The sequence below is a fragment of the Falco punctatus genome, assembly GCF_963210335.1.
Source record: "Falco punctatus genome assembly, chromosome: 16".
In the NCBI taxonomy this organism is placed as follows: domain Eukaryota; kingdom Metazoa; phylum Chordata; class Aves; order Falconiformes; family Falconidae; genus Falco; species Falco punctatus.
Window position 1 is genome coordinate 6,053,285 of NC_137596.1, and position 17,250 is coordinate 6,070,534.

The 17,250-nt window shown below is 43.3% G+C and overlaps 1 protein-coding gene across 1 annotated transcript; it reads right to left on the minus strand.

The window, feature by feature from the left end:
• Nucleotides 1-166: 166 nt before the first annotated feature.
• Nucleotides 167-17,250, minus strand: CRTAM (cytotoxic and regulatory T cell molecule). The gene is made up of 12 exons (XM_080366546.1): nucleotides 15,397-17,250; nucleotides 11,955-12,101; nucleotides 9,098-9,250; nucleotides 8,753-8,884; nucleotides 5,773-5,943; nucleotides 5,158-5,229; nucleotides 4,648-4,755; nucleotides 3,817-3,888; nucleotides 3,207-3,311; nucleotides 2,650-2,796; nucleotides 2,181-2,264; nucleotides 167-1,319 (listed from the first exon to the last, which is right to left on the minus strand). The coding sequence occupies exons 1-12, from the start codon at nucleotides 15,443-15,445 to the stop codon at nucleotides 1,192-1,194; spliced, it is 1,368 nt and encodes a 455-aa protein (XP_080222672.1). The 5' UTR covers nucleotides 15,446-17,250; the 3' UTR covers nucleotides 167-1,191.

A 17,250-nucleotide genomic window follows, 5' to 3' on the forward strand; every position in this document is an offset into this window, starting at 1 on the left:
CAACCGCGAGGGAGCCGGGGGGAGCCCCCCCCCCCCCCCCCCCCCCGTGGGGAGCGTGGTAGCGCCCGGGCCGCGCGCGGGCTGTGAGGCGAAAGCGCGTCACCCTCCCCGGCGGTGATTCCTGGCGGGCACGTCCCGGGCCGGCATTTAATTCGGTCCTCAGAACCAGTTTCCAGAATTTTCTTTACTTGTAGTGAGAAATCATAATCTCTAATGAGAAAAAAAAAGTAAAAGAAGCCAGCTTTCTGTGGTAATGTGTTTCCCTTATTTTAGGAATATAGTTTTATTTTTCTTCGACAGAAAAAGCTCCCGGCGATGGCGGCCCGGCCTTGGCGATACTCCTGGCTTGCCTGCTGGCAGGCGAAGGGCTTTGCCCCTGGCTTCGAGGAGTCCCGCTGTAACCTTGTGCACCCGCTGTGCCTTTGCCAGCCCCTCGCCTGGAGGCTGCCACGTTCCCCGTAAGGCCCCAGGAAGCCCAGGCCGTGTGGGGGGCTGTGCAGCTCCAGCACCCTGGAGTTTGGGTTTCACAGCCGTAAGGCCCCGGCCATGTGGGGAGCTGTGCAGCTCCAGCACCCTGGCATTTGGGTTTCATGGCCCCTTGTAACCCGGTGCCAATGCGGTCTTGCATGGCAGAGAGCACCGTTATCATCGTACAGGTGAGAAACCCAGGCAGAAATCCTAGCAAGGAGGAGCAACTTTCTCTTTTTGGACACTTTGGACATCAGGATGCTTTCCTGCTTGCTTAAATATAGCTGGATGTCAGCTTTGGGGTCAGAATAAGATAATACAAGTCCCAGTGGGTTTGCAGCTCCTGAGGTTTCCATGCTCACAGCAGAGGTGGCCAAGGCATTGCATGAATATCTTCATCACCTGTGGTCCTCAGGGATAACTGCATGTTCTCTTGCCAGGACCCTAACTGTGGGTAGGACCCGAGATGGGATCGACAAGCTCTATTTCTGGCAATGGTTAGTGAAATCCTCTGAGGAGTACAATGTTCATTGCTAATAGGTTTCCAAGAACACAGGTTCCATCTACCTGTCCCACTGTTTAAGGAAAAGCAGTCCCAGTTGGCTTTTAGATTCAGGGTAGCTATTTGTACTTCTGTTCCCTGAAATCATATTGATATCTGAACGCTTTATATAAATATCAGAAAACAGTGGTGTTTCTGCACACCATACAGATTTGCCATTGCTATATGTCTGTTTCCTTTCCACAACCAAACTGTTTCTCATGTATTGCAGTGTTGTCTTTTTGATTCTTCCACGTTGTTTCCACATATCCTTCTGTTACATATTGCATGTTGGACTTCTGATTGACAACTGAAAGATAAACACACATTTATTACTGATTTTGTATGTGTGTACCTGCTTGAAATACATATTAATTAGAGTGTTACAGAACAATAAAAGATGACGTATTCCTAGAAGTTGTTAGGGCATCCATTGGAGCAAAGACTGAGATGCATGATGTGATCCAATGCAGGTTACACAATATTCAAGGCACTAGTTTGTATACAAGTAGTTTAAACATTTTGTGTTTCAAAATATTTGAAAAAGAGAGAAAGTTTAAAAAATATTATGACAATAATTAGAATGCTCTTTTAATACCATTTAGGTGCTGCAGTAAACTCATGCTGAAAGATGTTCCCTCATTCTTGCGATCTGGGTTTATTCACCTGCTGAAAGCTGCCTTCGTTCAGACAGAAGTCCAAGTGTGGAACAGAAATACCCCAGCTGAGGAGACTGAGACCTGCCTCTGTCTGCAGTTGCTGGCTGAGGACAGGACCGATGAAGCACTGGTGCTTTGTTAGTGGTGAAATCAGGTAAGAGCCATTCAGGACAGCTTAACAATAGTAGCATTCCTGGTACATACCACACATACTGGTTTTAATAGTGTTTCAGTAGATTATATTTAGAAATGAGATAAACCTGTTGTGATTATCCAGTCTAACCTATCAAATAAAAATAAATTATTTTCATTTTGTATGGTTCTGCATCACTTCTCCTGAAGCTGTATCTGTGGTGGACCTCCAGGTAAGAGAGGTTCATGTTTAGAATATTTACAGTTAAAATGTGCAAATTGCAAGTGTCTGTATACTAAGATTGAATGCAACCTGCTCTGGCTGTGATCAGTACCAATGCTCTAACAGGAGTTAGCTTATGTTGGTTAAAGCTTTTTACCTTGTCCGTTCTTCTCGTTGCCTGGACTGTCTTCATTAGATTTGGATTTATAACTCTCAAGCGTCTGCTCTGAAACATCATTTTCTGTGTGGAAAACAAAACCAAGTGTAATTAAGATGGTGAGATTTTTCCATGACTCTTCCACACTCTCTGCATTGAGCATAAAAATCCTGAGAGAATAGTTATAAAACAGGGGTTCAATATTCCTGATAATCTAAGAGAGATGCTTAAGACAACAAATTCGTTGGCTTTTGTGGCATCTCGGGTCAGTTGAAGTGTGGCCTGAGGCCATCAGTTACAAGGACTTTTCAACAGTTTGCAACAAGTCACAGTCACTGTCAATGGGAGAAGGATATTTAATCGGTGGCTGGGGGAGCTGTGTCTTGTCTCTGCTTAACAGGCCCCTCAGCTCTCCTGCCCCTCTGAATAAAGCAGTGTCAGCAGTTGCTTGGACAGGGCCATCACCTACCTCTCTTCCACACTCCATGAGCTTTTTTCAGCTTCCTCATAAAAAGCAAGACAATGATAAGCAGCACAAAAATCAGAGCAGCGACCAAGATGGGCAGCAAGAGGTTATTCTCCTTCTTTTTGATGCCTTCAGATTTCAGGTCTTTCTCTGTAAAAGAGGCAGGTGCATGTTTGTGTTGTTAGATAGCTTCCTGTGAGTCTCTGGTAATTAAGACAAGAATGATATATCCAGGACCAGGCCAGATGAACATGGTGGGAGAGCAGAAGTCACCTTATTGGACTGTTTTAGGACATGAGGTCAAATTTTTTCTTCTTGTATGAAGAAGAAAAACTGATTGACATCAGTAGACTGGTGCTCTGGCACAACAAACAGTAAAATTTAGTTTTTTTCTAGATGATAAAATGGTTGTGTTTATGTGGTCCCTCCCCAAGATTGCAAGCCAACATTGCCCAAGTGTACTGACAAAAGGTTTGGAGGTGAACACGTGGTCAGAGAGAACCAGCTTGGTGTAAGAAGGCTTGTTGAATATTTGGAAGCTGTCATTGAAGAGTTCATACCAAAGGTGATGATGGAAATCACAGTTACATTTTCACTTGGTAGTGGGGCTTCTGTCCTGGAAAGTGCCTCTTCTGTGACATCGCCACTGAATGCTTTTTCGCTCCCTGGAGGAATGGAAAGGAGAACATTATTTCTTTGAAGGGCAAAGGGATGCTTAAGAAATGCATGTTTTCCTGGCAGCTTTGAAGTCCAGGCCACCTGGTACTACAGCAGAAAGGGACTCCTGCAGCCCTTGACTTAAAGCTCTGTGCTCACTTTCTTAACACTTTATTTTGTTTTAATCTGAAGACCACCTAAGCTTTATGAACAGAAGATCCTTAGAGTCTCTTACACATTGTTGAACTCAATGGTTCCCATTTACAGCCAAATTAAAACAAAGCTCAGCTTTGATTCTTTTGTCATTTCAGGGCTTTCTGTGTCCATCAGTGCTTCTCTTGCTTGCAAAACAAAGAATGAACACGTATCCTTTTCCTTAGAGCAATTTTTTTTTTTTAATTCATATCCCCGACTGCTCTTTTACTGTCTTTATAACTCACAGTGGTGCAGTTAAACAGCGTAAGAATCCCCATCCTTTGCCACCGCCACCCATCTGGTGATGTAAGGTCATACCCTTGGGGACATGAGAACTTGACGAACTGGAAAATTCCTCCTTTTCTGCTGCAGCTGGTGTGACTTTGGACCCTGTGCAAAGAGCAGAGTGAGTTCTGACTTTCTTGCACACACAGACAATATATCCTTCTATAATTAACTTCGATTTGGAAAACTAAAATGCTAAGACGTGCTGTGTCTACCAATACATTCATAAGAGAATCTCTTCCTTATCAGGTATGTAAGCACAGCTAGTGAAAGTCCTGTTAAAAGATTCAGGCTCCCTTTTCCATGGATATTTATCAATGTATGTATGATTTGTTTATTGGGATGTAGCCATTCTGTGACGTTCATAATTACAGCTGTAGCACTTTTAAACAAATATAAACAAAGCATTCCTGTATTTCTGAAACAGCCAACTGATTTTTCACTGTAGGTCCTGCTACACTAAGCTGGCGCATGTGCCCATCTTAGATTTTGGCCAACCGATTTGGGCAGTGGGGCTCTTAATTCTGCGGAAATAAGTCCTCGGTTCAGTAACTGCAGCTGCTCTGTGCAGAGGTAACCGCTGTTGCACAGTGCCACCTAGTGCAACAGTCCAGAGAAATCCCAGCCTGGGCTCACAGCGTGCTGTAGGGTGGCTGCTCTAGCTGCTGCTGCTGCTAATGCCGATGTTCTGCATCTAACGAGAGAGGCTTTGCTTTCATGGCTGTAAAACTGAGGGCTCCCTGCACAAGCAAGAAATGCTGTGTTTTAGGTTACATGCTTGTTTGTAATATAGGGATGTAACGCTGTTCTTGGTAGCATTTCTGTCCTGGTTTGGTAAATATATGTAACTAAGACCAAACTTACAAGTTGATGTGACATCTGGCTGGAGGTTTTGCTGGGTTGGTGTTGGAGCTGAGCTGGTAACTACTGGATCCTCTGGTAAATCAGAAGGGACAGCTGGTTGTTTGAATCCTAACAGAACCCCCCCCAAACACAAGACAAAAATCAGAAGACATGCTCTGCCATTGAACTGATTCTTGAAAAACAAAACCTGCCCTGTATGCTCTATGCCCTGGGCTGTTTGGGTGCTCTGCCTAGTCAGTGGTTAGACTTACAGTCCCACCCTTCCACCTTCAACTTCGCTATCCTCCAAATATATTTAGAAAATGAAAGAGTATGCTGTGCTGTGGGTAGCTTGGAGCAGAGGCCATGCTGCTCTTCAGATCTGACACGTTGCCATCACTGGGGAAAAAAACCAAACCAGTTCTGAAATCTGTGCAAAACGTCCCTCGGTGCTGATGGCAACTAGCGGTAGATGCTGCATTTATCTGACCTGTGTGTTAAGTAAAATGAGGCCAAGCAGTTAATGCCTACCTGTAGGTTGCTCGTTCTCAGAGACACGTGTATCCACCTCTAGCACAGCTGGTGCAGGATTTGGTTTTGTCACTGAAAAAACCCAACAACAGTACAACTTTCAGAGCACTTTATAAGCATTTGTTGAATCACGCAGTCTGAGGAAGAATGAAGCAGGAATAATTAGATCCTTCCTAAAGATGAGTGAATAGGCACAAGGCAAACTCTGCTCTGAGAATTATTAGGTAAGCAGTTTCAGTGTTAATTTACAATGTTTACACCCCATTGGCTTTCCAGGTGGGTGTAGGAAGCTCACAGCTTTTTGAGAATGTAAACTTTGAATTATCTTTAAAGCTTTAGGACAAACATCACCTAAATTCTAGCATTGGGGAACATACCTGCCTGGGCTGCTATGGCTTAATGTTTAATAAATCTTAAGGTAATAAAGATGCAGAAAAAAGCCCCCAAACTTAGTTTGGATGACTTCTTTTGCCCCAGGTAGCCCTCTCATTTGAAAATAGATTCCACACATGGGACAGTAGGCTATGGGCTTCAGCTTTGTATGTGCATCTGCCTAACTTTCACCGCTTCAGAGCAGTAAAATGGGATAGCCACTGCTGAAGGAGTCTGCAGTACCTGTCTTGGGGATGTCCTCAAACTGGAAAGACGCCATCAGCCTCTCTTCTGTCAGTGCTTTGTGTCGAACGATGCAGCTGGCTGTTGAATTGGGCCCATAGGCAAGGACTGTCAGGGTGCTGGTTGTGGTCCATTTCTTCCCATCAGCTTCTAACTTGTGTTTAGAGTCACCTATACACTCATTGGAAGCAAACATTTAAGTGCTTTCTAGTCAAGAGCAGTGTAATGAAAAACCTTCCAGGCACAATCTGCATTACTTTGCTGTGCTAAAGCAGCACCTGATTACTGTGCACAAGTGGTTCATTGCATAAATGGATTACATGGGAGCCCAAAGGCAGCGAGGTTGTATTTTCTTCCCCAGCAGCAGTTTAAGTGCAGACCTTGCTGCACCTCCTGTGCTCAACCCCAAGCCTCTGCTTGGTTTCATGACTCACATGGGGAAATTCCCCTGCAGTGCTCTGCAGGGCAACGGTGAAATATCCACCCACCTGCCAGCACTTTTGGTCTTTCCTGAATGGAATAAATTGCTTTGCTGTGTGCCACAGCGGGCCTGCAGCAGGGAGCTTCAGAGCAAGGACCTGCTGTTTTGCAGCATGACTGAGATCTAGAAAAGTTCTGGTTCTGCTATGTGATATCCAAGGGTGTTAAATTTGTGTCTTAATAGCTGTGGATTTGTTACCCCAAACATAAAAAGAAGTTGTGCAATATTTTTGCATTTTGATAAGCATGCACATTAAATATTGATGTGTAATATTTACATTTGTAGTAAATAAACATTTATATAACTCTATGAAATCCTGTGCAAGTCTTCCATCATCCCTACAGTGCAGGTTTGACTCTTCCCCTTTTGCAGGTGTTAGAAGTTTAATTCACAAAGATTAATTGCCTTGCCATAATGAATTAGAGAAGTGCCATGTAACTTGTCTGATATAGTTCCTAGCCTTCTAGGTAATACTGACTTCTACTCATTTATATGATACAGAAAAATAAAAATATATTTCATGTGGCACAAAGAAATATTTGAATAGCTCTGGTGGAGAGGGAGTATTTTTCAGATGTTTACCTTAAATGCCTACAGTGGCACAATAATTTCTACTGTTTGTTGATAATATAGACATTCTCTTGAAACAAATCAATGCTTTCTTTTGATCTATTACCCTTGGTAACACCCTTACTTCTTAAATGAAAGAAATTCCATGTTTCCAAATTAACCTTTACAGATCACTTGCTATATCACATAGACCACTATTTCTCAACCCTGTTTTCCATCCCCAGCAGGGTCACATAAGAGCTCAAAAGGATTTAAAAGTGTTTTTTGCTGGGAAGGAAATAATCTTTGTTAGCAACAGCTCAGTAATTACAGCTGGTTTGCACCTGCTGAGCCCTGGTAGAACTACCTCAGTTGCCAGTAATTAAGATGTATTAGCTGTTTTCTGATTAGTGTAAATATTTGCAGTAAGTGATTAAAGCTGAGAATGGAAAGGGAAGAAAAGACTGTTACCCAAAGGCAGTCACCTTCAAAAGAGGAAAGGCATGTGCAGAAAGGACTGCTTGCTCTAATGGCTGACTGGGTTAGTGCCACAAAGGCAAGGAGATCATAAAGGTAAGTACTGTTTTTTGTTAAAGTAAGTGAAGAAAGACATGGTTGGCTTTATGTGTTGTGGGAGATGTTTAGCATCTGAGTTGTGCGTGGTGATGTTACAGATAATATACTTTATCAGGCCAGAACTGAGGTTGTTTGCAGTTTAAGGAAACCCTTGTTTTTTAGAGGACAACTGGGAAAAATTTATATAAAAGCTTAGAGGTGATCTACTACTTCTCTGAGCTCTTGATAACTTCACAGCTGATGCTCCCTCAAGCCCTTACACTCACACACAGCCCAGCTCTTCTCAAATGCACACAGGATTTTAGAACCTGCTTTTCCAAGCCCCATGTGCTGCTCCAGAGTGCCTTTCTCCCTGCCTTACAGATAGCTTTTTGCCCTGGCTTTCACTTGGCTCGCTCACCAGCTATGCTGCTTCCCCTGGGTGCAACTCCTTTAAGCACAGGGCTTTATGCAGTTGCGTTAATGCCTGTGTATCTGGCAGCCTGGATGGTTTTTTTTCTTTGGTCTTGATTTCTAGCTCTATGCAGGCCAGCATTTTTTTTTTTTTCTAGAGCTCTTAGTTAAAAAAGCCATCTTGGGAGGGTGGAAGTTTGCAGGCTAAGCTTTGAATACTTTGCTTGGTGATACAAAATACAAATAAGAGCTTGTTAACATACGAACAAAAATACGTTTGCATTTATGGGTATCTTCCTCTGGCTTTGATACAGATGTGCATTTCCTGTCCCCTGTGCTACAGTTACAGCTAACAAGGTAGCTATTATTGAACATAGCCTTCAAAGTAGCTATTTACATAGCACACAAGTTAAATTGAGCGATGTGGTGGCTCTGTTCCTCCTCCAGAGTGCCCACCCAGACACCTGCAGACATCTTACTGCAGGAGCATCGCAGGGTCATGTGGGCTGTGTTTCCCAAGCTTTCTTCTTTCTTCTGCTAGTGAGCTGCTTGGCTCTGGACAGATAAATGAGGGGAAAAAGGCTGCTGGTGTGCATGTGTGAGCTGCTTAGCAAAGCTGAGGAAAATCTGTCTACTGGTTACAACATGGAAATAGAATGGATTTGTTAACTGACTTTATGCTGGAGGCTTTGAAAGTTCTGCCTCTAGAGTTTTGGTTTTATTTTATTTCAGTGGAATTTCACTCCAGACTCTCAGGGGATTTTGGTGGTTCTGCACTGAATGTGAGCAAAGCAGAGGAGCCCGCTCCCCTGCACAAACACTGGCATTTAGCACTGACTTTTCCCCAAACCTGCACTAGGTTGTACTAAATGAGTGGTAATCCCAGCTGAAGTGTTGCAGAAGGTGTTTCACCCTCTGGTATTTTTAAAAGGCTGATAAGAAGAAATTGTTAGAATCAATCCCTGGTCCTTTAACACTTACCAGGGAGCTCTATCCCATTGTCCAGCAGCCAGGTAATCTGGGGCTGTGGTTTACATCCATGGGTATAGCAAGACAGTGTAATGTTTCTCTCTGTGTCTCTGGATACTTCCAGTACTGGATTAGAAGGAGCAGCTGCAGCAATAAGATTTAGAAACAGTTATAATACATCTTTCTGCTTGGTTTTATGAATGATCACACACATAACGTTATCGGGGGGGACTGAGCTAAGACCAGGATTATGTTGAGCTAAGCACCATACAACTGCATGTAAAAATGCAGGTGTGGAGTTGAGGAGCTGGCTCTGTTGTTCTGCTCCTCTGCAACAAAGCAGGTGAAGGAACTTACCTAATACCTCAACAGCCTTGTTCTTGCTTTTGAACGGGATGCCGTAGTAGAAGCATTTATATACGCCTTCGTCATGCACTGTTACGTTAGACAGTCGGATGGATAATTCATCCTTTGAAAAATGGATAAGTTTGTACCTCTGATCTCTTAATGCTGTAAGAAAAATAAACCCCAGCATTCTATGTGTGTTGATACATAAAAGGAAGACAGATAACCAAAGCAGTAATAAAGGAAACTATCCTCACTTACTACGTTTTTTTAATTCATCAGCACTTGATGTGAAGGAGCAGTTCTAGCACAAAGTGTTCCTAACTGGTGCTGCACTAGTACAGAGACAGCAGTAAAGTGAAGAAGGGTGTGCCTGTGCTGCCCATGGGAAAAATGACATGTTCTTACTTTTATTTTCAGGGGGTCTTGTTCTTGTGTTCCCAGGAATTACAGCAATTTGGGTTCATTAAGCATCTGGATAGATGAATATAAGAAAACATTGGGATATGTGGACATGATACATGGTCAAAAAAGTACTATGACCTTTGAATATAGAGCATAGATGCATGAACTGAGGACCTTCCCCATTCCCCAAGCCTTTATTTGTCCTTGAAAAAAGTCACTTCTCCTCTTTGGGTGTATTTTGTGATATGTAAGTGAATACTATGGTAAGCACCTACCTCTTTATTAACTGCTTATTAACTGGCTGTTTTGTTTCTCCTGTCCTTGTCCAATTACCTTGATTTTAATGAGACTGTCTCCTAGGATATTTGTTTTCTGCTGTACAGTCCCCTTTCTCTCTTTCTTGACTTCCTAGTCTTTGCTTTGCTTGTCCTGCTGGATGACCCATGGGAGTCCTCGGGCTCAGGCCAGCAGCTCACATGGGCTTTTCCCACAATCGCAGCACAGGAAGTGTCACTTTCTGCCCTTAAATTGAACTGAAACTGGGGATGTGTAGCAGTTATTAGGGAGAAAGACCTAAAAAACTATCTTTTTAACATTTTTTTTAGCAGAGGTCTTGTAAATATTCAGAGTTGGGAGAAAAATCACAGCAGTACTATAATTTATGGAAGTGATTAAATATTAAAGGATTCTTGAAATCACCATGATGTAAGTCTTGTAGCTAGGTTGTCATATTTTTAGTTACAGTAAGACTGGAGGGAACTGATTCCCGAAGTGGTTTATTGGAGAAGCAACGTGACAGAGATTCACAGCGATGATTCAAAATAAAACATTAAATGCCGGTGTGCGATGTAAAGTTTGGTTTCCCTCTAAACGAAGACTGTTTCCTTTTGTATTGCAAAAGGAAAATACTCAGCATGTCAGCCTTATTGAGGATCCAAATGCTTTGCAAACACTAGTCCTTGCATGCATCTTGCTGAAGGATAATTGTGTGGTGTTGAAACTATGGGTTGAATCCTCAGGTGATTTAAGATCGATACTGTGTTTTTTCACTCAGGTTAGAGTCTGCATCTATAGATACCAGTGGGTATGTTCTTTCTCTAGCCTTCTTAAATTGCTGTGTCAACTCTGCGAAACTTCAAGCATCAAAAGGGCTAGAGCCATTAAAAGATGGAGATGTTTAAAACTGGATGTGGGCAGAGTAAAGTGCAAAGAATTTTGAACTGAGGCATAGAAAGAGTGTTTGTGGCTGTAGCTAGGGCTGTAGAGAACTCACATAAATGAAGGAATTCTTGCTACTCTTGCCTAACTCTGTAGTTTAAAATGCTGAGAATATACATATATGTCAAAACCAGAGATAACTGATGGAGAGGATTTCCTCCTAGGTCTTGCAGTTCTTGGGTGCGTGATCAGAACAATAAACTGAAACAGGGGAGTGGAACCCCTGCCATAGCCTGCTGTGCTTTTTGGAAGCCTGGATGTTCAAGCAGCACAGGGAGGGTTGCAATAGTCCTGTTTCCCATATTGATAAGCACATATTAGTGGCTCAGCACTGTGGTTTTTTGGATCCCTTCTGAATCTAATGGCTCATACATTATACTGAGAGTACTGAACTTGGAATCCTGGATTTCACAGGAAATGGTTCCTAATACATACATGCGTAAGTCATTTGAAATTGTTAATAAACACTCATCTCATTTGCTCTTGTAACTGACTAAATAGGAGCAACAGTTACTCATGACATTTTCAATTTACAAATATTGGCAACAGTTGTGGGAAATACTAGTAGGCTGGTTGATGCGGGTGACAAGACTTGGTAGCTGGGATTCCCAGAGCAACTGAAGACAATTCTCAGTTTCTGGGCAGTTGGGTACTCAATGTCACTTGGATAAATCCTGGTCATTATTATCGTTAAAACCCAAAGGCTTTAACAAGCAGGGGTGCTGACTAGGTACTGTACAAAGGGGGAAGGTCAAGGCAGTCTTCCTCTTGCAGAGCTGTCTAATTTAGACCAACAGGAGGAGAGATAAGGGTGGAGAGACATGAGGTGTAGGGAGTAAAGGTAACACAGTAACTAACTTTTGGCTTTGTCAGCACAAACTAGAAATCACTGCTTGTTTCATAAAAATTACCTCTTGATGCACTAGATTGAATTCCCCAATGGGCAGAAGAGGGCTTTCAGGCACATCTGCTCTTGTGTCTCTTGTAAGGCAGGAATGGGGTTTTGTGCTAGTCTCTTGGTGCAGGTAGTAACTATAGTTCATTACTAAAAGCTGTAGTGCCAGACCACTCTTGTGGGGGTTTCCATTTCATCAGCTTCCTGCCAGAAAGGAGCCGAATGTAAAACCATCTCGAGTGGTTGGGTAGCAGGTGAGTCAGACTGGCCATGGTGGGAGCCAGGAAAGCCCACTTCTGAGCGGCCCTCCAGCCCCACGTGGGAAGTGCTGCATTCAGTTTTCACACTTACCTTGTTGGCTGTTTAGAAAAATGGCAAACCCATGAGGGTTTAACCACTGCCGGGCAGAACTGTCGTCACTGTTGAGGGTACAGCGGAGATTTAGGTCTTCTCCTTCCTTTAGAGTTATGGTTTCACTGCCAGCTCCTGGAAACCCCCCTGCCAGAGATGGGGGGGAGAAAACAAGTATTAAAATGTGACATGAAGTAAAGCAACGATGTTTCAAAGCAGAATATGTCAACTTTCCTTTTTTTTTTTTAGAGTGTAAACGTTTTCCTATGCTAGTAAACTTGCCACTATGATTGTATTGGTATAAATACATCAGTTGTTAGATAGGCCATCACAGTCACTGGGTAGGCCAAAGAAAGGCTTGTGATCTTCACCAGGTTTAGTTATTAAACATTATTCCACATGAGTCAATGAAGAATTGATAGCATGTTCTCCCTGTATGTTAACACATTAATTTTCATTAGTCTGCGTGCCATTTTGGAGCTGTTGAACCTGATTTGAAAGTGTGTGTGACTGCACAGTGAATGATCAGCATCTCTGAAAAATGAGGCTTTTTCATTCAGAAATTGTAATGCTGCAGCTGCTTTGAACCAGTTTTGAAATTTCTTTGGAAGATGGGATCTACAAACCTGGCCTGGCACAGGTTACTAAAATGAAATTTCATTCTCTCTCCTCCCAGTTAATTTTACAGACTGGTAGTAAAGTGTGTTTTTCTCTCCAGACATTCTAAGATGTATAATACACTTTGTGAAAATATTTGATAACCTGGAATGAATTGCCTTCTCGAGAAAAAAGCATGCCCCAGAGAAATTACTAAGAGCAGTGCCTGGGTCAGAGTTAAGTAAATAGGCAGTAAGAGGGTTTTATTTTTCATTTCTGTTTTGTCTGTTTTGATTTTATTTTCCAGGTAGCGATCTGCTGCAAGTTCCTACTGCATATGTGAGCACTGCAGTTTGGGGAAATGAGTCTTTCTGGGCTTCAGGAAAGCTTTTCATTTTCTGGAAAACATTTTAAAATATACCACAAATGAAGCTATCGTGGAGCATTCTTGCTGGACCTGATCTTTTACTACTAGAATCAGAGGAAGGACTTGTCTCCCTGTAAGACAGTAGTTTCCCATGGGAATATTTTCTGCATAGTTTGTGTTTGGTAGGGTTTTTTTCATAGTTTCTCTGTTGCTAATGCCTCACCCTTGAGTTGGGCACACCTGACACTTCCTGAGCCAGAGGTGGCCCGGAAAAATAGACAGTGGTACAGCTTGGGACTTGGCAAATAGCAAATATGCCACAGACCTTTTCTCTTTCTTCACAATCTAATCTTTTCAGTCTATAGGCTTGTAGAAGAGATCTCCTTGTAATAGCTCATTATTTTTACTTCTGAATTTGTATGATGTATGCTGCTTTGGTTAAGGAGAAACTGTGTAGCATAGATCTGCTGTCTATCTGTACTGCACAGTGCGAAGACATGCCACAGGCCAGGCTTGACTGAATTGCTGTATGCCAGTGAAGTCCTGTTGAGTGCCCTGAAGTGGCCGTAACTGCTTTACCATCACACATGGCACATCAGTGCCTTTGACTTATATTTTTTTCTTGATTCCACCTCTGTTTCCTAGGATTAGTGTCTTGACTGGTTTCTCAGGGCTTGTGCCACGTGGGGGTCACTTGCAAAGGAGTGATAGAAAAGAAAAACCTCCTTGTGTGTGTTCCACTTATGAAGAACTGGCAGGAGGTGCATGTTGTTAAGGTAGCAGAGAAGGACTTGCCTGTGGCTTTCTACAGGACCCTTTTGCATTTTTTCATAGTGATGGTTTCCTGTCACTAACAGCATTGTGGGGTCTTTCAAGTCACACCTCTTGAGGTGAGAGCAGCAAGACTGTGGGAGAGAACGTGGGGGTGTTGCTTGCTTTTCTGAAACGGAGAAAGCAGCCCTCAGAACAGAGCATATATGTAATTTCCATGAGTAACCATGGCTTCATTCAGATCATGGCTTGCAGGTCAAATTTCCTTCCTTGTATAGGGGGGCAGTTTGACGTGGCTATGGTCTTCCAGCCACTGTAGCCCACCACAGTACAGTCACTGGGGCACAGGAGTTGCTCCTTGCTAGCTCCAGAGGATAGCGCTTCACATGCTGTGTGGATATTGAGTACTACAGCTACCTGGAAAAATTAGTTTGCCATCAAGTACGGTGATATATGCACCTTCTTGGCAAGAAAGGGCAACAATTTCTTGCTAGAAACTGCAGGATGCAGTTGAGCAGAATGGTTCATGCCTCTGGTTGCTGTTATTTTAGCCATGAGAAAGCGCACAGAGAACTTGTTGCAGTGATAGGCGCTCAATGTGTTATTTCAGAGTTATCTTAAACAGGATGCCTCTGTAGGCTACAGTTTTAAATAAGTTATTTTTGACCTGCGGCTGCTGACCTGCAAGTGGGAGCCTGAATTAATTCTGATGGCTGAGAGCAGCTAGTGGCTGTCAGCAGGTGCGAATTCATCATGCAGCAGTGCTGGGGAAAGAGGGGTTGTACATTAGAGTGGAAACTGCTGATTTGGAGCAAGTCTAAAGGGCACTGCAAGTGCTAGTTCAGCTCCAATATAACTGACAGCTCCTTATGGCCTGTGAAACATCATCAGTGGTAATAAAATATCCAAAGCATACGGTGTTACAGAATGCTTTGTCGATGTGTAGACACAGATTTGATGGGGCCTTTGTTAACGATACCTTTGCGTGAGAGTATTAGCAAAGCACCAGCAATAGGACTGCTATGGTTTCTGCTTCAGCATTTATGAAGGGAGAGGGGATATTGCTTTGACCAGCACTAGGCTCATTCATGCATTCCTTTTGACAAGGTCAGGAGTGAAGCATGTGAGAATCCCGAGCTGTAGAAAGCTGTCTTGCTGCTTTCCTTGCTGAAATCTTTCCCTATTTAACATGGTCAAATATGAACTTCTTGCACTCTCCTGCATATGAAAGACAGGAGATTAGCAAGGTAGGCATAAGCTACATCCTCTAGTAAGGAGATTGAGTATTCAAAGTGCTTTTCATTTTCAAAGTACTTTGCAAGTGCTTTTTAAATTACTCTGACTTCTTATATTAGCCTCTTTTTACACAATACATGAACAAAAGCATACACAGATATCCAAGCTATGGAAAGTAAGCAGTGATCTGCTCTCCAAATTTAAGGGAGAATCTTCCAATTTCCTAACATTTTGCCATCTCAAATGTGCTGCCAGCTGCTAGGAGGTGAATTGGTCTCATTGATACTGGCTTTAGGAGTCAGTTGGAATTCAGCACTGCTGTGCTTTGGAAAATGGGTGACAATATGGCATTGTCACCAAGAAAACAACAGCTTTGCCTTGCACGTGGTGTGCTAAAACTCTGGAAACTGAGTTCTCCAAGCTGGACTGCTTGCAAAGGGGAGATCGCGTAAAACAATGTGTATTGCTTACCTTGCATCAGGAACAGAGCTGCGACGTGTAGCACCCTGGTGAAAGTCATGTTGTGGTGTTGGTGCAGGTGGCCTGCGCTGACTTCCTCTCTCTGCTGGGGCTGCCGTGTAGCAGGTCCCTTTTCAGCACAGAGGGAGCAGATTTACCATGACTTCATCACTGCCAGGGTCTCTGCCTCCTTTCCTTTTCTCTGCTGTTCCACTCTCTCTACTCCCCCATCTCATGTTTCCTATGTTTTGATGACTGCTGAGAAATTGGCGACCTCACAGGTCCCTAAAATGAAACTGGTGGGTGACGGGACTGGGGCCACTTCACCTTGTACCCCCTCCAGCTCTGTCTTGCTCAGTGTCTGTGCGGTGGAGTGGGGGAGAGAAGTACGTGGAAGGAAGTAGGTAAAGGTTAAGAGACACATGGGCCTGGGGTAACCCCACCAGGAACCCCTGCTGCAGTGATCCTGCTATGTGCAGGATTTAATTCCCCAGGTTGGGGAGGCACCCAGGAAGGCAGAGCTTATTTGGTGGACATTGCTGTAGTGCAGTAATTGGCAAGGTTGCTTGAAAACCCGGCCGTGTGGCTTAAACCCCTTGAAAATAGTTTTGTGTCACTCTGGATCTGGTACTTACGTGTGCACAGGAGGTTTACTTTGCTCTGCTTGCAGGGATCCTGGCAAAACAGATGATGAGAGAAAAGTAATTTTCTGTGTGTGGTTTGTGGCTCTCTGGGGAAAGAAGAGTATTGGTGAGGTGGTTGTGAAAGGTTCACCGAGCACTGAACCATGGGGCAGAGGGGTGACTGCATCAAGGAGGTCCCAGAGGACTGGTGGCAGAGTCTGGGTTTCCTGTGTCCCCTAGCAGGTCTGATGATTTCACGAACAATCCAATCCTGGGCGTAGCAAACCTGTTGTGTCTCCTGGGTGTGCGATGGCCAGTAACATCACAAAATTTATCCAAGCCTGTTGTAGGCAGAGCCTCATTTCACGATATAGCCACATGTGCTGATTTCCAAAAAGGATTTGGCAGATCCTCTTCGGGCACTTCTCTGCAACTGCACAACATTTAGTGCAAATAACTAATCCTGTCAAAAGGAGCTGACCTCAAGATAAGAAATAAGATTTGAAAACTGTGTGCATTTGCAGGACATGGGTTTGAGTGAAGAGGACAAAATGGTTAATTATAAATACATTATGCATTTTGGTTCTAATTTATTTGAACCTGTTTCCATTAAATTTTCAGGTGTGTGGAATTACGTCATTCTATTAGAGTATATTTGACTGACAAAAGCTATGGCTTTTACATTAATTATAATAGAATAAATTTTACTGGAAAACAGCTGCAAGTCCTGAAGTTTAATGTAGATAGTTGGTTTGAAAGGAAGGAGTCTCACTGGCTGATAAAATTACTGCTGGATGTAAAAAATCCAGATCAAGAAAGTAGATGTGTTGTAAAAATAAGCATTGGTTTAAAAGCTGTGCTTCCAGTTCATATTTAAAACTTGTCAGTGAAATAACTCTGGGCGAAAAAAGCCATCGAGCAGTAGAGACACTTGAAGCCGACTGCCTCCAACCCAGAGGGAAAACTCCGTCCCTGTGCAGTACATGGAAAACCAGACCTGAGATGGTTTTGTGCCATCTGCTGTCAAATAAATGAACTTCATCTCCAGTGGAGCAAAGAAAAATGTAGCTCAGACTCCCGTTTCTCCTTGGTGCTTCTGAGGCTTACACCTCATCCGGGTGAGCATCCCGGAATGGGATGTGGTGTGGGCAGCACTGCCTGGCTCCCTTGTTGTTTCAAGGTCCCAACACAGCTCTTCTCTAGGCATACACCCCGCACAGGCGTTTTTCCTACCTACCTCTTG